Source organism: Protomyctophum parallelum (assembly GCF_964188405.1).
Source record: "Protomyctophum parallelum genome assembly, chromosome: 18".
Taxonomy (NCBI): Eukaryota; Metazoa; Chordata; class Actinopteri; order Myctophiformes; family Myctophidae; genus Protomyctophum; species Protomyctophum parallelum.
In genome coordinates this window covers 22,736,210-22,757,167 of record NC_139716.1, presented here as the reverse complement: position 1 = coordinate 22,757,167, position 20,958 = coordinate 22,736,210, and the positions used below count along the sequence as shown (strand labels likewise).

The following is a 20,958-nucleotide window of genomic DNA, read 5'->3' as shown; positions in this document are numbered from 1 at the left end:
TACAGCGAAGTGATCCTTCAATGGGATAATGTCATAGTTGACATACAGTAAATCCATCTGCTATTGCATTAAGTTAATGGACTGCATTAGTTAGGAACTTATTATACACTGAATGTGATGAAACTTGAGTTATAGCTAATGCGTATGAGGTAAGGAAAAAACACTTGGTAGAAAATAGTGTAAGCTATCCTAAGATTATGGTTATTTATGGGGGGGGGGGGTAGTACAGTTTGGTAAATGTCACAACATTAAATAGGAAATTATCATAGATCATTGGGATTTACTGTACATCATTAATTCTGGCAGGATGTATTCACTAAACACTCAGTAATGGCTAAAGATTGGGTCATTTTTTCACGATTATTAGTGAGGACCTATTATATGCAAAAATAATTAGAAGTAAAAAGTACAATATTTGCTTCCGAGGTGCAGTCGAGTAGAATAAGGTATTGGAAAAAATGCAAATGCTCAATTAAAGTAAATGTTCCTTAACATTGTAGGTGGCAGTACTAGGTTAGACATACTTTGTTACTGTCCACGTTTCCCTCCCCGTTCATTACACAGAATGTTCCCACATTATGCACACACGCAGTGACGTGCAGAGAGTGTTAGAGGGGCAGGGGCTGAAATCCTGTAAGAGGGCACTTTTGGACAAAAATAGCGAACATAGCAGATCTACAAGCTTACAACGCGTCGCAGAGAGCTTGTAGATCAGCTATGTTCGGGGCGCAACCCAGCACTCTTTAGCTAGTGGAGATGCGGTGTATAACGACATGGATTTCTAAACAAATTTGTTCAACGCAAAATACTGTGTTCAAGTTCAGGAGACTTCGGGGGGGGGAAAAGGCTATTCTTCTGAATGCTGCCTTCCGGCATGGCATGGAAAGGAGTGGCATTTGCATTTATTTCGCCCATAGTAAATGCTGCATTCATGGTCTGGAGAGGGCAGTTGTTTTACAGACGGGTAAAAGGACAGGGGCTGAAGCCCCCTTTGATGTGTGCACGTCCCTGCACACAGGTCATATTGCACATCAAGACATACAATGTCACATAATTGGATCTTTCATTGTGTGGCCCACACAATATATCACATTGGCACTTAAATTGCCTTTTGCTTTGGTGATGGCATTTATCCACCCAATTGAATGTGAATACTCTGCCTTGCAGAGTCCATTAAACTAAAGCAGTGCTTCTCAAGGGGGGGGGGGGGGGGTCCAGGGAGACCCCCCATGGGGGTCTTTGAGGGGGTTCCAGGCCAGCTCCCCAGTGAAATTTCTTAATATAGCGGCACAATCATGCCTGCGGGAAGATATCTACAGTAGGAGGTGCTGAACGTTCAGCAGGGGGTGCGTGCCGCTATATACGCGCCGCAATATGTGCGTGCAGGCGTGCACGCACATTTTTGCGCATTTTCACGTGGAAAAGTGGCTTTTATTTTCCCTCTCCAGACGCATGAGCAAACTGACACAGGCAATTAACCAGGATAAGTCGCCAATACTGTGATACAGCATATTTATTAGGCCTAGTAACAGAAATCTGTTTTGAGTCAAATTATTATTATTTTTCCCCTCCTGTCCGATGGGGGGCTGTGCCTGGGGGGAGGGGGGGACTGGCGTAGTGTGTTCCGCCCGTGACATCGTGTGGCTGGTCAAGTCTATGGACTTTTTAGGACAAATTTTGTTCCGTACAAACTTTCAGGCCAAGTTAAATGGCAAATAACGTCACGTGATGCCTTTGTGTGACGTCATTTAGGCCAATATAAATAAAAGGCACCTCTCACTTCACACAAGTGTGATCATTTTAGAATACACAATACATTATTATGTGATTTGATTTTGTCTATATCACCCAGCCCTAATGAAGAGATACTATCTTTAAATCAGTAGTTCACTGCATGGTATATGGTACATGGCCAGAACACTTTTTACTTAACACAATGACGTAGACTACATTAGGCTGTTCAAATTACCTAATGGCAAATTACCCTGCTTTGCTGCTCCACTCAATACATTTTGAAAGTATTGTAAGTAAATAGGAGATGGGAGAATGCAGGCATTCAAAGGAACACCCCTGTGCCTCCAGTGCTTTGTGTTTTTTTCTTGCCATTAATTCCAACGAGGAGCTACTGTAATCTATAATCTATTTGTGCATGCTGCTTCAGAGGTAAAACAGAAAATCTGTGAAATGCACTTCTCTCACACGTTCAAAATACAGTATGAACTTAGACCACATGGATTGCAGTGGATTAATGTCGTTTTCGCTTAAATCGAATACTCAAAATCAAACACCACAACAAAAATGTTGGACCGGATGAAAATGTATGTGTGGAAGGGAATTAAGTTTGAATTGATAGTAATAAACAGCTCTCAATTAAAATAAAACTATTTTAATGGTGGGCAATTAACACAATTAGCCTATTGTACTGCCATTGCTGATTGTTATTACTTCAGCTGAGTCTGCAATTTAGGTTTATAGCCACCATGATTCAATTAGGGAATAAATAGTCTTTCGGCTCTTGACATTATGATCCCATAATAAAAAGGTATCGGCGTCTGTATCTGTCTAAGTAAGGACAGGCCCCATTGTTATTGTTTACTTGTGTCTTTGGCGAACAATTCATTTCATTAGTTATTTTCGTGGAGGTACTGTATAAACAGAACTGGAGACTGCACCAAAACATAGCCGCCTATTAATTCCAATGACAACCCTCGACACCCTCCTTACAGTTGTTGGGCCTATAGACGAATCCATGGAGATGTAGCTAAACCAGGGCTGGGCAACTGGCGGCCCGGGGGCCACATGCGGCCCCCACCTTCACTTAATGTGGCCCTCAGGTTAATATCAGAATACTGATATAATATTGGTTCCAGCCGTTTACAATTCCACAACATGCAAACATGACCTGCTTTAATTACTTCAGTCTAAATTAGTAGCTCATTGCCCAACACAAGTATAATTAAAGGCATTTGAAATTACATAAAAATGGATTCCAATTCGAATATAGCAAAAATTGCCGATCTACAAGCTCAAAACGTGTCGCAGCGCGACGCGTTTTGAGCTTGTAGATCGGCTATTTTTGCTACGACAGTAATATATGGCCCTAGGGAGTGAGTGTGGAAATATAGTGGCTCTCTCCATCGTCAAAGTTGCCCACCCCTGAGCTAAACAGTGTCGAGGTGTAAAGCTGCGCTTAATGGTACACCTCGGTAATGGCTGCGACCAGGGCACCCCTCCGTGGATTCATCTATAGCAGAGGCTCTCAACGTTTTTGGCTGAACCTAAATAATAGAGAATATCATAAATGAATACTGAAACCAGATATAATCATTAAGGAAAGTTTATGCATGTACTATGTGTACTATGTAAACTCTTCATTTCCACAGTTGCAAAAAATATATATATATATAAATATTTTTTAAATACTTTTAACTTTTTAACTATTTGGCGACCCCCCCCCCCCCCCCCCCCCCCAAGGGGTCACGACCCACGGGTTGAGAACCCCGATCTATAGAGCAGGCGCATCAGTGTCCTTTATGCATCGTAACGTCACAAACTGCCATGGAGCGAGCCCATCACGTACACTGTACTGTACGTCGTACAGTACGAGCCATGTGCAAGTGAGCATTCTGATCCAGGACGGGCGAGCTACTGCACCACTGTTGAGAGAGGGTCAGCTATAGCGGGGCTGTGTGTATCAGGTGCATGCGTTTGGTCCGACACGGAAGCCTCGGGCGAGTCTTAACCAGCCACGGAATTGTCTTCACCGGCAACGCATGTCGGCGCCATGGATGAGTTTTTAACCGACTTTTTCACAGGTAGCACTGGTGCCACCTACCTTTTCAGTTGGTAGCGTCGCCACAAATTAGGTAGCACCATTTTCTTCTTTGTATAGCGTGGTATTAATACATGACCTTATCATGCCCCCACATCGGGCGCCATTTATTTACGTAGTGGTTTCCACCATTAAAGGTTTGAATCATAAAAAACCCTAAGGTCTCCGTGTAAAAAAACGGCAACCTACCATGGTTATACTTCAAAACACGTTAAATTATTTCAATTTTCAATCCAACACAAAGTCACTCAAAGTAAAAAATATTAAGTAATTATGTTAAGAAATTAAGTATCATATTATGCAACCTATTAAGTCGCACGCTGGAGCCCTGGCCACGTATGTGTCTTAACCGGCCACGCATGTCGGGAGCCAAGGGTGATTCTTAACCGGCCACACGTTGTCGGACTGTTGCATGTCGGACTGTTGGTACGTCTGACCAACGTATGCGCCCCCAGTGTATCATGGCTTTTCTACATACGCGCCAACATGACTGACATAACTACAGTAACTAGTATCCATGTTTCTCCTCCCTGCCTGGACTCTCCTGAGCTCCTGCTGAATCACTGCTATAAATGCTGATATACAATATAATAAGTCTCCATTTAAGAAAATACAGACATCTCTCATTATGAATATAGCAAAGACAATGTAGGCAGGTTACGGGTAGGCTACTAATACTATCCAGTATGTGTTCACACTGTAGTAGAACAACAGTGTTGTTTATAGAATCAACTAGGGCTGTCAAAGTTAACGCACTATTAACTAGTTAACTCACAATCCTTTTAACGGCACTATTTTTTTTTACGCGCGATTAACGCACTGTGAAGTTTGACAGAATGGTTGAGAGATGCATGGCAATTTTACACTGAAGAGTTGAATAATTGTTAAACAGCTGCATTACTTAAGATAATTTAAGTCTACACAATTAGAAAACTTAGAAAACATGTTATTTTGATCAACATGGCCTGTTATCTCTCGTAATGGTACCATTGGCCAACATCAATACAGTTCTTTAGTTTGGGTCTGGAAGGCTAAATGTCATCAAATGGTGGTCCGTGGCTCAAATGCAGAATAAATAATGGACCTTGATGTGAAAAATCTTGAAAACTTGGAATTGTCTTCACCGGCAACGCATGTCGGCACCATGGATGAGCTTTTTAACCGACTTTTTCACAGGTAGCACTGGTGCCACCTACCTTTTCAGTTGGTAGCGTCGCCACAAATTAGGTAGCACCATTTTCTTCTTTGTATAGCGTGGTATTAATACATGACCTTATCATGCCCCCACATCGGGCGCCATTTATTTACGTAGTGGTTTCCACCATTAAAGGTTTGAATCATAAAAAACCCTAAGGTCTCCGTGTAAAAAAACGGCAACCTACCATGGTTATACTTCAAAACACGTTAAATTATTTAAATTTTCAATCCAACACAAAGTCACTCAAAGTAAAAAATATTAAGTAATTATGTTAAGAAATTAAGTATCATATTATGCAACCTATTAAGTCGCACGCTGGAGCCCTGGCCACGTATGTGTCTTAACCGGCCACGCATGTCGGGAGCCAAGGGTGATTCTTAACCGGCCACACGTTGTCGGACTGTTGCATGTCGGACTGTTGGTACGTCTGACCAACGTATGCGCCCCCAGTGTATCATGGCTTTTCTACATACGCAGGTCCATTCTACAAATGCAGAATAAATAATGGACCTTGATGTGAAAAATCTTGAAAACCACTGATTTAAGGTATATTTAGAACGGATAAAAAATATGCGATTAATTTGCGATTAATCACAGTTAACTATGGACAATCATGCGATTAATCAGATTAAATATTTTAATCGATTGACAGCCCTAGAATCAACACATCATACATAGTACTCCAGCTGTGGGAGAACATGAGGCTTGTAAATCAATCAAGCAAGGGATTTGGTAGATTGGCGCTGCGCAATAAAGCGACGTTCCAGACCAGCGTATATGCCTATTCCCACAGGATACCAAAATGGGAAATCGCCAGTTGATTACTGGCTTTACATGGCAGTGCTGTGGGAATGGGGCTTAGGTCAGAGTCACTTATTGTTGGCATCGGCTGAGCAACAAGGGCATCTATGCCCTGGGGGATGGATCGCTGAGGTGTAGCGCCACACTATCAACTCACATGTATTTACTGCAGTTATCCAAGCTGTGCTGCTCTTGCGCTCGCCGAGTTGCTCTGGATTAACCCATTCTGACCTGAGATCAGATTCATACGAGGTTTCCACTGGACACACACACTGGTCTGATTAAACTCAGAACCTTGCGATTCAAAGGCTTGTGCTCTACAGACTGGACTGATCAGATGACTATAATAAGATATCCGTTACGGAGTTGACATCTGCTCATTTTGAAAGTTGAAAATGAAAGCATTGAAATGACGTGGATCGCTGGATCCATGTAGAATCAAGTGTGGCTCCAATGTGAATATCAGTCATCAGTATTATTATTTTTTTCACATTCATTATTATTACTTTATTTTACTTTATGCAACAGTTGTACAAAATGTGAACACACTGATTTAACCCATTTTGGGGTGGGAACCCCTTTTGGTGTTAGCTATTGAAAAACAGCAGATCTACAAGCTCATAGAGCTTGTAGGTCCTCCACTTCTGAAAAATCGAAGAACGACTGACATAGAAACATAGCTTTTTCTGAAAACTGTCAGGTTGTAGAAGACATTTTTAGAATCTGATCTCAGGTCAAAATGGGTTTGTCATTTTCTGGCGGTGGTGGTAAGACGTCTTCACTCGGTGGCGGTAAGACGTCTTCACTCGGTGGCGGTAAGACGTCTTCACTCGGTGGCGGTAAGACGTCTTCACTCTTAAACCAAAGAGCTTCACTGGTTTGACTTGAAATGATGGCCCTCTCTATGAAATGACCGTAAGTGTCCGGCCGGTGTTTGCACACGTCTATCACGACCGCCTGCAGGTTCTCCAACAGCTTCTCTCTGGGCATGTCCAGCGTTCCTATCTGTGTCACAACGTAACAGTCCCTCTCCACAGCGTACTCGTGACCCGATGTGAACACCGCCATCATCTTGGGAATGTCGATCCCTACAGAGCCTCTTTTGGTCTTAGGAAACTTCTTGCGCAGTTTATTTTTCAGCGGCTGCAGCTTAGGGAGGATCTCTGGAACCGCCACGTAGAAATCTGCTGAGATCTGATCCTCTAAGATCTGCTGTACAAGCTCGGCTCCTCCCACAGCAGTAGCTCCGCCCTCCTGGGCCACTTTGACTTGATCAGGATCCTCTGTGAAAACGATAACTCTGTTGGTGTCTTTCTTGATGGCGTGTGGTAAGTGCACTGTGCTGACGAAGGGATCCACGTTTTTCTTCTTTTGTAGCTTCATGTCCAGCCTGAGGTCCAGCAGGACGGGCTGGTCCAGGGCAGTGAAGTCCAGCGTCTGGAAGGTGTGGAGCAGGTCGACGGCCACGCCCGCATCGTACACATCCCTCGGGTAGAACCTCCTCACGTACACATCGTCCACGGGGAACCAGGTCGTCTTCCCGTACGGCTTGTGTCTGTCTTTATCGTCCATCACGACTGGCTCCGTCTTCTTCACCGCCTCCTTCACCGCCTCCTCTTTCCTGCCCTTCCTCACAGTCTTGACAGCAGCGAAGGTCCTGGTGGGGACCCTCGTCAGGACACGCCTTGCCAACATGCTGGGACCCCCAGCGCTCTGGAACCCCCCTAAGACTCTCAGAACACTCCTTGCGCAGGCCGCCATGTTGGTGCACACACAGCACAGGCTCCCATCAGTCATCAGTATTGTCTGTTGTCTGTGACTGGCGCATATCTCTGATGTAAGACCCCAAATTTGGGCAAGGTTTCGGTGCAATCACAGCCCCATTAGCCTGGGGTCCACCTATGCTTTCTATGGCATAGGCAGGATCCACCGGGAGAATCTAGACGCATCTGCGCGTCATGAGCCCCATTGACTTCCATTAATATCAAGGTACTTTGTGAAGGACCCTGACGTAAATACGTAAAACAGATCTATAAACACACCACAAGGTCGCTTCTTTCTAGTCAAGCAATATGCTTACATGCCCCCATAGGAGTGAGCCAAGCATGGCTGCCTTAATTGTTTTTTGTTTTGTTTTTTAAATATGATGATGATGATGACAATGATGATTATAAGCCTCAGGTACAATAGTTTGATATTTCCCACTTGGCAACACTGGGCTGAATGTTGTTATACCTCAAGGCATCCGAACATCCTCACCCTGCTGCTGGAAGCTCCCTGTATGAAGGTTTTGTCCAGAATCTTTTTCAGCCAACATCGTTTCGCACCATGGGCTGACATGAAAAGCAAAATTGCTTGCTGCTAAAAAAAAACAAAAAACTGAAAAGAATGTTTTCACAAAAAAGGAGCAGAATTAGTCAGAAGTAGGCTACTCTCAGAGCTGGTTGGGGAATGATGAGTTATACATGGTAAAAGGCCGTCATTTTAGTTCCATGCATTGACAGAGCAATAACAGCTCTTTGGTAACAGTCTATACTTATGCAGGGAGAAATGTAAGGCTTCATTATCAAGGTAGCTCGAGCTGCCTCTTCAAGACTGATATATACCGTAACCGTATTACCGTTTTATTTCTCTCCCTTTCTTGGGCTCAGCGGCCTGCAGCACTATAGAGGCCTCTCAACATGCAATTCCAATTTGAGGTTGATTGGATAATTGCGTACATGATGTGTCAGTTTTTGAGTGGTGCAACCACTCCTACAACCAGCAATGTCCGTGTCCGCCTATGTAGCATTGGCATTGGTCATGAGCACGAGTATATGACTTATTAGTACAAGTAGGGGGTGCCAGAAACAGAGAGGGATAGTGCATGCTCTGTTGCCTGAGAGAGAGAGAGAGAGAGAGAGAGAGAGAGAGAGAGGTGGGGGGGGGGAAATTGCACCACTCAGTTCACGCGGGTGTGAAAAAAAAAAGAAAGAAAAAAAACATGACCTCCTGGGCTGGCAGACTGGTGGAGATAATTAGATAATGATGTTGGCGAACAGAGGAGGAAGTGTGAGAGACAATTGTGTGAGCAGGTCCAAGGACATGCATGTCACATTAACGTACAGCGTTGCACGTACAGTAATAGAAACACTTAACTTGCGTGCATTGATGTCCTTAAGTTTGCCCATAAAGTCAATTAATCCAAACTGCTGCTGTTTTTAATTGTAAATTCTTAATGCGATGGCCTAGCGGCGGAAAGTAATTATGTAGCCAGCAGCTTCTACCTTGCATTATAAATATACTAGCTGGTAGCTGCTGGCTTCAAAATTGGTTCTCTCTGTGCTGGGTATGATACCAACTGAGTCCACCACACACACACACACACAGATGCACACACAAGCTCACATGTGCAAGCGCATACATTTCCGCACAGCAAGGAGGCCTGCAACGGCAGCCAAATCGCCCATCAGAACTTCAACGAATGAGGCTTCTTCTATACCCAGACATTAACCCGAATACATCCAGTTTTCTCAGGCTGACAGTTCAATTAGACTAATCCTGCATGCATGCAAAATGCCCCCAACCCCCACCTTCTCCTCTCTGAACCGACACGTGGGAGACACGAATGCCACCATATCCCTGCACTCCAACCCTGCTCTATGTGTCACAAGTGGAAGAGGGTTCTCTCTGCATGGCGAAGGCGATAGCGCAGAGAAGGTCTGTTCCACTTTCAGAGAGATATCTCACAGAGAGGCGTGTGCATTTCACTGAGAGGGAAAATGGTGGGATGCCGTGGGCCGTGGGCAATGAAGACAGAAGAGAGATGACTTGCTGTGATCTCCTCGTGGTGTCTATCCACATGGCCTTGGCACAAGTGAGACATTGGGAGACAAATGCTAGCTGTTGGTAAAACAAACAAAGCCTTTGGCTTTCTTGCAGAGATGGTGACCATTATTCAGGTTAGAGGTCACAGTGCAGTCAAGTGTAGATCTGAAACAATAATTTGTCACTAGTCACGCTTAACATGTTACCAGCCCAGCCTGCCTCTTGGGAAATGATTATAATGTCAGCTGCAAATTTTCTTTTGTTCTGACTTCACCACAATAATGATTGCTGGTTATAATTCTCCTGCTTGCTTGTTAAATGTCATTTTGAAAGAGACAAGTCTGCTATACCAGGAGAAAGTGTTCATCTGTTGGAATGTTGTTGTTATGCAAGTCAGTGATATATTATCCTACAGATATATTGCTGCTGTGCAGACATAAGATGCCACCGAACAATGACACCGTTGAAGTGTATTTTTTATATTGACACATTTTGGAATGCAGCTGGTGGAGGTGGATGACAGAGTAAGCGTCTACTCTACACTAACAAAATATGGCATTTATTTTGAATGATTGAGGGATACATTTAAGTGTACCCTGTATAACAAATGCCTGCAGATGTGGCTGTGATGCTAACAAAGGCTAAAAACTAACAAGCAATGTCCTGGAGAAAGAGAACCCGCCTTGAAACCGAAGGTGGAAGTGCCCATTAGCAGGGCACTGGGAACCCAGTCGGTAAACACAAATACAGAAAAGTTGCACCTAACTGCTCCCAGTGAGTAACCACGTTCCCAGTTATCTCATCTCATGAGGAGAAGAGCCTGAAAAATAACTACAGTCGAATATGTCTATACGTTGTATGTACTTCCTTCATAAAAGCTTTAGAAATGGAGACCGTTTAATAATGTCTGAGGGGCAGCGTTGCCATGTCTAGGTACAGAAAGTACTAGGCCAGTGATAAAAAGTCTTCGGTGGGAATAAACTGTCTGACACAGAATGTTGCACAGATTGTCAGAGCAAAAACAATTTATCTTGTTCCTTTTCCCCATCACTTGTCACTCTATTCTCTCAAGTGACCACAATGCACATAGCACTATAGCAAGGAGTCACCCCACACACCCGCACCTATCCTACACCCACCCACCCCCACTCTACCTCCCTGGCTGGTGGTGTACTCTTCCCCTAGGCAGTACAGCAGGACATCTAGACCACCAGTGGGAATACAGTAGTTCATCTCGGCTAGTTAAATGCTCTTGTATGGCTCGGGGAGCAGCAGCAAACCATCCTCTCTTTTCTTCTATACTACAGTATACTTGCTGTCTTCAGCCCATTATTATATTAATACTGTACCTCACAGGACAGTGCAGAAGAAAGCTCCATTTCAAGGCAGGAGTATTTAGGCCCGTTTAGTATTGCAAAGCTGTACTAAAATGCTGGAAAGGAATCGTTTGCCGTCTGTGTATATAGTGGTAGTCTAAATCTCGATTCTCACACTTTGAGTTTTAAATAAAGCTACCCTGTAATGGCAGGTGCTCTGTTTGACTCTGCAAGTGGGGCCCCAGATCCACAAAAGGTTGGAAACCACTTATCAACTTGAAATGTTGAAATGTGTTCAAAAACAAAACCCAAAGCTTCCGATTAACACAATTTATCCAAGGTTTTAGAAAAAGGGAACAAGGATAGGCCTACCACTTTATTCCTCGCCAGATGCCCTTATCCGAAAAGAACTGCCTCACATCAGTGAATCACACATTTATCACAGCCCATATGTCCCAAAACAAAGGAATCCCACTGTGAATACCATACACTCATTAGCATGCACCTAATAAGAAACCACCTTTCGTGTCAGCGTACATTCATCACACCATAGATAAACCGTAGGAACACAGGGAGAGGTGCCACTAAATGTCTTTTAAATGACACAGCAATTTCCGCCCCTTCTATTCTTTCATGTGGGAACCCCCTGCCTGGCCAAGAAAATGGAATCTGCCACCAGCTGTGTTGAGGGCCACGCGTTCCTTCCTGTGGCATTCCGTAGAGAGGATGTGCTTTATTGGCGTTAACATCCAACAGATAAGCAGTGATTGGCCTATGATAGCCTTTGTGACAAAGTCAAGAGAACAGCTCGATGGTATTTGTCACAGTGATCCTTTCAAGTAGACTACATTCTGTCCTCTAGTCGTCAAAGAAAAATAAATAATAACTAGAAAAAAGGCTCCTCGGAGCACAGGTCTCCACCAAGTCAGGTAGGTTACTGTGGCCTCCTGGTGGCGCTCTAACAGGCCAATGTGAAAAGGGTGAAATATGTTTTTGGACAGACGGACGGGTGCAAAACATACTCTCGCCATGCCTTCGGCCTGGTGGAGACAATGATGGACGCTGAAACCCATGCCTACACTTTACACACTCAGGAAGACAAAGTGCAGAGACACATGCATGCTATAACAGCAGTCTGCCATCTTCATCTGTAATTAGCATACTGTACAATAAGAAATACATAAACAGACTCATTGCTATACCGGCTGCAACACCTCAGCACTGTTGAGCAGCCAATTTAAATTAATTTAGAAATTTAAATTATTCTAGTTCAATTAAATACACTCATCAAATGCACTGCTTACTTCACACTGGGTGCGTTTTCTTTTACTTTATAGGCTACCTAAGATTAACCTAGTGTAAACATAATGTGTAAAAAAATATATATATATCATCCCCCTCACTGCATCAACAACATCAAACCTGAAGTAAATTGAGCTCCAACTTGCTAATGCCACTAACCTACAATAGGTCTGGTGTCTCTAACAGAACCAGCTACAGTATATAATTTCTGACCCGACCAAAATTATGTTGAAGGTTTGATGGCTAATTTATGGTTCTCTAAGTGGGGTCCGGGCGGGGGCTCCCAGCAGTCCTTTAGGAGGTTCCATAGGGTCCGGATGAGCTAAAGGATTGATAGTTGCGAACCAAATGGACCCTTAGAATGGACCCCAATTGGCCCAGGCCGTGGCGTAACGGTCTGGGCACCGGACTGGTAATCCAGTCGCAGTGTGCCGCGGGTTCGACTCCCGGACCCGACACGGCCTTTACTGCATGTCATCCCCCCCCATCTCTCTCCCGTTTCCTGTCAGCCTACTGTCTGTCCCTTCAAAAATCAATAAAAGGCGTAAGCCGCAAAAAAAATATCTTAAAAAAAAAAAGAATGGACCCCAATTTATTTTTGTGTTGACAAAGCTTCTCTTTGTCACAAAACGGGAGTCAAATAATCAAACAAAATAACCAAATAACCTGAAACAGTGTCCTTTACTCCTTTTGAACCTGGACAAAATATTTCCAAAAAGATAATTACCACACATTTATAACCCACCTTTGTTCTGATTAGTGATTCAGGGCCTTCTTCTTCCTTCCTTCATCTTCTAAGGGTTCTTACTTCTCCATCAGACCAGTGTTCCACTGTTGGTATAGTAGGACAGACAGTGGAAGCGTGTGAGCTAATAAAAGGATTCTAGATCAATATCCTGTGTAAAAATATTGATTCTGTTCATAAGTAGCTCTAAAATAAATGGGATAATGTACAGCAAGGAGGATATTTGGAGTTTATTGTCCAATAATGGCCAGCTCACTGTACGATAACGCTTGTGTCAGTGGTTCTCAAACTTTTTCAATTTCATGGAGCCCCATATCCCTGAGTGTATGTTGCACACTTCAATGAAGGAATGAGTCCATATCAGTGTGGTTTCATTTTACAATTTTACTGAACATCACGGAACTGCAACAAGACAGTTAAAGGACCACTTTTCAACCTATCTTCATACAATTGGTCCTCAGCGCCCATCTTGCTAGCAAGGTGCTAACTAGAAAATTCGCAATTTTAAAAAATTGCAGAGTGTGGTTGCCGCAGTGGCTTACATATGCCCCTCCCACTAGTATTGCCAGCCAATTACAATTTCAAGTCACGCCTTAGATCATGCGTAAGTAATTCGGAGGGGATTTAACCCCCGAAATTCATGTTTTTGCGACAAACGGTTACATTTCTCGCATTTGCGGCGCCCCCTATGGATGAAAATGGAATTGCTTTTAGAACTTGGTTGATTGAACCACCCCGGACATGTGATTGAAATTTGGGATGGATTGGACATTCCGTTCGTGATTTATGGCATTTTTTGTGATATAGGCCCCTCCTACTAACTTCGGAAGACGATTATGGCCGAACGATACGAGAGATCACGTGTGCCGATTTCTGTGAGATTTGGACAAAATCTGTAGGAGGAAAAGCAAAAAGTGTGTTTTGGACAAAATTCAAAATGGCGGAAAATCTATCATGGCGGAAATGGGCGTGGCCTATATGGGGAGATGCGTCATGACCCAAGGAATCCAGGGAAAAAATAAATTTTATTTTACGACCTACGGTTCAAGAGTTATAAGCCAAAAGGTAAAGTGGGCTGTTATAGCGCCACCATGAGGCCGACCGATAAAATTTTAGGGTTAAATAATTTTAGGGATAATGTTGAATTATCCCTAAAAGTTTTGTAACTATAGTGATTACAGTCTCCGAGGAACAAATACTTGAATGTGAATTTTTGCCTTTTCCCATTCATGTCAATGGGGAAATTTAATTCACTAATAAATTCATATCAATTAAACTATACAACATTTCTCTTAACAAAATACAAGCACACGATTCCCGATTTTTTCGGTCAATTTGACATATGGCTCAAGTGCGTACAGCGTACAGTGTGGGAGGTATAAAGCGTCAAAATAAAGACTACTCCTGTGAGAAAATAATAAAGTGTCACAGTTACAAGAGTCTGGTTGCCCATTCGGGCAACCACACTAACTAGGTGCAACTGACCATTGACAGCCCATTCATCCAAACAGAACAGTCCCAACAAAGTCAAACTCACCAACATTGCAGCTGTACGGAAAGCTTGAATTATCCTCTTTCAATCAGTAAAGTTTTTGTTTCATAAAAAAATCACCGTAGCCTACATGTTATGAGCTATTTCCTGTCAAGACATTCTGTGCAGGTTATGTTTGAGTGGTGCAACCACTCCAAAGAACAGCTTTGTCCCCATGTCCAAAGTTAACCTATGTGACTAAGTGACTTTGTCCGTTTAGAGTACCAATAGGGATTGCTGTTGCACCACTCGCTTCAGACTGGTCTGATGTTTTCCCATAAGTGTCAGAGTTTGGGAGTGCTCGTTGGATATCACTTAACAGCCCTGCATACCACCTGTTTTAGTTAGAAAATAAATTGTGCTATCATATCATTAGTGAGGACCAATTATACGAAGATAGGTTGAAAAGTGGTGAAGTGGTCCTTTAAACACCTAAACATTGTTGTCCAGCCTGCATTATTCACAATACAGATTATATGTGACAGCTATATTAGGATGAATACTGACAACTCACCCCGGTGCTTGACCGTTTTTCCTCCCGGAATTTTCACCAGTGAGGGGGATAACTTTGTAATATGCTATTGGCTGTTTGTATTCTTTTTGGAAAAATATAAAAAGAAACAATTTAGTATTATTTACTACATGTAAGGTTTTGCCCCCTCAAATGGTACCTCGTCAGATAATCCCCACATATCCCACAACAACTTCTGTGAACAGACTTCACTGTAGTAGCTTTTCATAAATTATATTTGTACTTTGGCTGTTCTGCTGTCATGAAAGTTTATAGTTAGAGAAATTCAAAGTCCAGCCGTCTGCTGTCCAGCCTCTCCCACCCAGAAAACAGAAACGGGGTAGGTTGTCTTGTTACTAATAGGATAAGACATGTCACATATCACATAAGCACAAATTCGTTTTTAAACAACACAAATTGAATACATACATGACACCAAATCATTATTGGGAGGCGTACTATCATCCGACAGAGCATTGCTCCGAAGGAGCAATGCTCCGAGGTGCGGTGAGTCAGTATGTTAGCTTTAGCTGTTAAGCTAGGCTAAACCAAACCGATAACAAGCAGGACATTAATAGGCTACACCAAAAAACAAACATTGTGGAGACAAACAGCTAACCTTTCCACCATCAACATACAGTATAGGCTACCTCTGGTTATGACAATTTCACGTGTCATATCTCACCTCACCTGCAACAATTAAGGCAAAAACACAAACAATGTTGTTTCTGCCCAGCCTGCATCATTGGCTTCTTGACTCACTTGACTGGCAGAATCCTGTCGCGCTCAATGGAGCGTAATGCCCCCTTGTGGCGCAGTGGAGCTATAGCTCTGTATGTGTTGTCTTCGCGTGACTATTTTAGTTTTCAGCTGAGGGCGTGAGGCCTGATTTAATCATTTCACCCAATGACCCAACACCACTATGCAAGTAGAAAAGAAAGAAAAAAAATAGAACAATATGACGAAATACACTTACCGGTATACATGAACTTTCTCTTCATGAACACTAACTATGAACTTGATAGGAATTAATTTTAATGGAAATAAACAAAACAAAAATAGGGGGTGGCTTAATAGCTCTGGTCCATATAGCCCTAATGCCCTTTGCTGCCGTTGCATTGGCATTAGAGCTATGGACCAGAGGGGGTGGTTTAGGCTTGGAGTCAGGACTCAGGTTAGGCTTAAAGCTAATATAATCTACAGGCTTTCTATTCCTGTAAAGTTAGCATGCTATAGCCTATAATAATAATATAACCAGCAAAAAGACGGCTGAGGGCGAGAAGCGACGTCGCCCTAAAGGGCGAGGTCACGCGTGCACGCATCTGCCTGGGTGACAGCAGACTGCTGGGCGAGCGCTGGCGTTTTGGGTCAGATCAACATATGGAATGAATTCTGTACTGGCCATATATTGAGCGTGTCTTGAGTATACAGGGTTTGATGAGGTGAGATCAACATATGGAATGTCAGCTCCATATGGAGATCTAAGGGTGGCCCTGGGGGCAGTGTCTTGAGTGTACAGGGATTTGATGAGGGCCCAGGTAGGGCCGGGCCTTAATTTTCGGGCCCGTCGAGAACTCTAGTTTTCACCGGCTGCGGCTGCACTAATAACTTTGGGGCAGGCCGGTCTAGTCTAGAGTTTAAATGGGACAGGTATCAGTCAAAAGGCAGACACGTGGTCTGTCTGGTTCACTTTCCTTTAGGTGGTTATAGAATTTCAATGCTCTCTTTTGGGATTTGATAATTAGTGGGTATCGTCCTAATTCTGCTCTGCATGCGTTATATGGTGTTTTCCGTTGGATGCGGAGAATGGATTTGCAGAATTCTGCATGCAGAGTCTCAATTTGGTTTTCAGGTTCTTGATCGGCAAGTGGGCCCCAGACTTCGCAACCATAGAGGGAAATGGGTTCTATAGACATCTCTCTCTCTCTCTCTCTCTCTCTCTCTCTCTCTTCTTAAAAATTACCATCCCAGCCAATTTAATTTGAATTATGTCTCTCTTGACTCCCACCTGCCCCCTATTGCATTAGGCAATAGCGATGCACTAACGTTGACATTACCATTCCACCACATTTTACCCATTACTGGATAGAGGAAGCCCAATTTCATCATTACAGTGAGTTAGTCACAGCCACTTTGGGTTAGCACAGTGGCCATGTGAGCAAGTTCTATATCATCTCTGAGTCTGAGCATTATGTAAGATTAAGTAGGCCTACATGTACTTGAGTACTTTAAGGACATTTTTGGAGTACATATTTGTTTTTTTTTACAAGCTGAAGACTTTCACGCTGTTACATTTCAATTACTTACTTGAGTATACTGTATATTTTATTGTCCATGTCTGACTGCAGGGTAAAGAGAGAATCCCCCTCACACCTCTCCACTTTGGCTATCAGCACCACGTCTAAAATGGAGGAATCCGTAGGGGTGGTCACAGGTTACAACCATTCAAATGGGCCAAAAGTGCTGATGTTTCCTATTTACCTTGAGGTAATGGATTTGTTTGCTGCCCAACCTCCCCCCCCCCCCCCCACCATCCAGTCTCGAAGGAATATCGGGGCCTTAGCACCGTTCACTTTCTGCTGCCCTGGCCATTTATTTTGATTAGTCGAATGAAGTCCTCCGCAGGGCGATACCTGGAATAATTGACACGTTGTCCTCGGAGGTCACTAAAAAATATATCCTGAGTACTTAGCTATCCCCCATGGTGGAGTGGCAAGGTTCACCAGACTGCTGCAGCTGAGCATTGGACTGAATGTGCATGATTGAAAAAGCTTTAAATTATATTTCTAGTTCCAGTGTTTTTTTTCCCCTGGCTACCAATGTCTGCTATGAACTTAACTGACTAAACGATATATCCCTTTTTCTCTTCTTGTTGGCTAGTTATAAAAGGTCACAGGTGATGCCAGTGGTTTAATTTAAGTTGTAAAATTATGTGTTTCAAACTCCCGGTTCACTTCTTAAAGGGGGCACTTCACCATTTTGAACCTTATCTTCATATCCTCACTAATAAGGTCCTCACTAATGTCCTCACAAGATGGCTTTCACAAGATGGCTTTCACAGATGGGACACTGGGGAGGCACTGGGGAGGAACTGGGGGGACACTGGGGGGACACTGAAAATGACATGCAATAGTTCATGGTTTTGGAAGACATACTATAGTCTGTCGTTTTTCATGGTTTTGGAGGATACAAAAATTATTGAAAATCATGAAGAAACGTCATGCAATAGTTAATGGTTTCGGAAGACATACTATAGTCTGTAATTTTTCATGATTTTAGAGGATTTCTTTTCCCATAAATCCATTTAAACACACACAAAGCAAAGATATAATGCATACTGTATGTAGACCTAAACCGTTTGTTCCAGGGCTCGTTTGGCCATCCGTCCTTAGTTCCCATCTTGACAAACTTTGTAATGGCATGTATTGCCATTCTTCTCATGGCAATATCTGTTCCTCAATCCTCTTACTACTGAGGTGGGCAGGTGGCATTTATGGTCAAATGCTGCTATCTGCAGCCCCATCCTGGAGTTGTCCTCCCAGTCACACAGGTGAACTTTATAATTTAAATTCAACTGATTTGTGGGCAGGAAACCCTTCAAATAAAAGCCCTGGAGAACTGACATGGGGCAAAATAAAAGCCTCAAAGGAAACACAAATTGACCATAGAAACCTCCCTGTGGGTCTGTTACACTGCCTACCAATGACATCCATCGATGGGGATTCAAGACGTTCTCTTCCTGGAAAGTTAACATGCTGAAAGAGCGGCACCGAGGTCAGTGACTTTAAATTCTGTGGAATACACATCTCTGAGGATCTTAAATGGTCCACACACTCACAATGCATGATGAAAAGGCCTCTACTATACCTCCAGCGCCTGAATAAACTCTCACAGTTAAATCAACGCTGAGGTTTTTACAGTGTAGGTCGGAGTCCAGAGAGAAAACAAAATGTATCAAATGGGGGTCTGTGGTCTAATGCATCAAACTGGGGGTCCTTGAAATGAAATAGGTTGAGAAGCATATACATGTCTGTCCACTCCTGGTTGAAAGGGCCAATGGATGAGGTAACCAGAGAGGGGAACAGATGGCTGGCCTACAGAGGTTGATATTGGCAAGATGCTGAGTTGGACAAATTCACCTTCAGAGGCTTTACTGCGGCAACTTTTGGCTCAGGCTGGAATCGCTGGATTCCCCAGTCTCTCCCCGTCTCTCTCTCTCTCTCTGTCTGTCTGTCTCTCTCTCCTCTCTCTCTCTCTGTCTGTCTGTCTGTCTGTCTGTCTCTCTCTCTCTCTCTCTCTCTCTCTCTCTCTCTCTCTCTCTCTGTCTCTCTGTCTCTCTCTCTCTGTCTGTCTCTCTCTCTGGCTGTCCTCTCGCTCTCTCTCTCTCTCTCTCTCTCTCTCTCTCTCTCATCTCTCTCTCTCTCTCTCTCTCTCTCTCTCTCTCTCTCTCTCTAGCGTGCCTCTTCATTTTAATTCAGTCATTGGGTCATTCTATTTGTATCAATCTTTCCCATGTCTTACTTGGCCATTCAAGTGAAGAAATCATCTTAACCCTCATTTTACCTGATCTAGTTTCGTAATGACCATCAAAGTTAAAAGGGAAAGACTCGTATGCACTCTATAGCAAATCCAGAGTGACGGATTTAACTCACCAAATGAATTTGGAAGCGTTCTCACACTTCCTACTTACAGGACTTTATACAGAAGACAGGCCTCCTTTTTTCTCTCAGAATTGCGGGACTTGAAGGTCGAAGTCTCCCTCGGCTTTTGAAGCATCTCTAATAATGTGATGCGCAAGCAAATGCATTGCAGCGTCGGCTGCAGTGTCAGCTCTTATCTGGGCTTGTCATCTCAGCTGAGCAAGGGAGTCCACTGGATGGAGGATCCCCCTAAGTAACAGGAGCATTGGTCTGCACCGCCCGTTGCAGGGCATGCAATAATAGGCTCTATGCACAGCAGCCAGGAAAGAACTTCAATCAGTCAATCAATCAAAACTTCATTTGTATTATTGTATAGCACATTTCATACAGCAAGTGCAACACAATGTGCTTCATGCAGATTACAAATAGAAGAGACATTAAAAGAAAAAGAAAACAAAGAAAGAAAAAAAAAAAAAATTGACATTACGAATAAACATAAACGGGGATTGATGATATGACCTAATTAAAAGGACCATAATAGCTAAAGGCTGCTTCTCCATGCCTTTTAGTTTTGGGTCTAGCCTTAGGAACCTCTAAAAGACCAGTTCCCGAGGATCTGAGAGCTCTTCCATGAGGCACATACCCAGGGAGCATTTCAGACAAATATGCAGGTGCATTTCCATGAATAGATTTAAAAACTACTAGAAGGACCTGCCTGAAGAAACAGGCAACCAGTGAAGTCACTTTATAATGGGTGTGATATGTGTTGGGCCCCTTCCCTTGCCCTACTTCCTTATGTGTTGCTGATGAAGGCTCTGTTACATTCTGGTCCAACAGAGTCAGGGTGCATTGTGCATATGGGAAACACTGCTACACCAGTGGGTCTCACACCAGTGGGTCTCAATGTGTCCTTGAGTGGGTACGGGTAGGCCTATGTGTAACTCTGAGAGTTACAGTATGGGGGTCCTGAAATTAAAAAGCTTGAGAACCACTGTACATTAAATGGAACAGCCTTAATTAGTATCATTGGTAACACCTGTGAAGGAAGTAGGGAAGGGGTCCGGAATTAGGACAAGTTATTCTGTGCGAAGAGCCTATACTGTACACCACAGGCAGTCTCGTGGCCATTTTGGTAGCTAACAGACGTAGGGTAGGGTGCTGGTGTCCATTTTATTTGCCATGCAGTTCCACTGGTTGGGAGTCGGGACGAGGCACTGTGCCCTCTCAGTGCAAGTCCATTGAATTCAATAACAGCTATGCCAGGGGTTGTTCTCT

The 20,958-nt window shown here is 43.4% G+C and overlaps 1 protein-coding gene across 1 annotated transcript; it reads right to left on the bottom strand.

The window, feature by feature from the left end:
- Nucleotides 1-6,560: 6,560 nt before the first annotated feature.
- Nucleotides 6,561-7,592, bottom strand: LOC310875596 (large ribosomal subunit protein uL1m-like; the record flags this gene model as incomplete). Its single annotated transcript, XM_083788888.1, has 1 exon — nucleotides 6,561-7,592. The coding sequence occupies one exon, from the start codon at nucleotides 7,590-7,592 to the stop codon at nucleotides 6,561-6,563; it is 1,032 nt and encodes a 343-aa protein (XP_083645014.1).
- Between the last annotated feature and the right edge of the window lie 13,366 nt (nucleotides 7,593-20,958).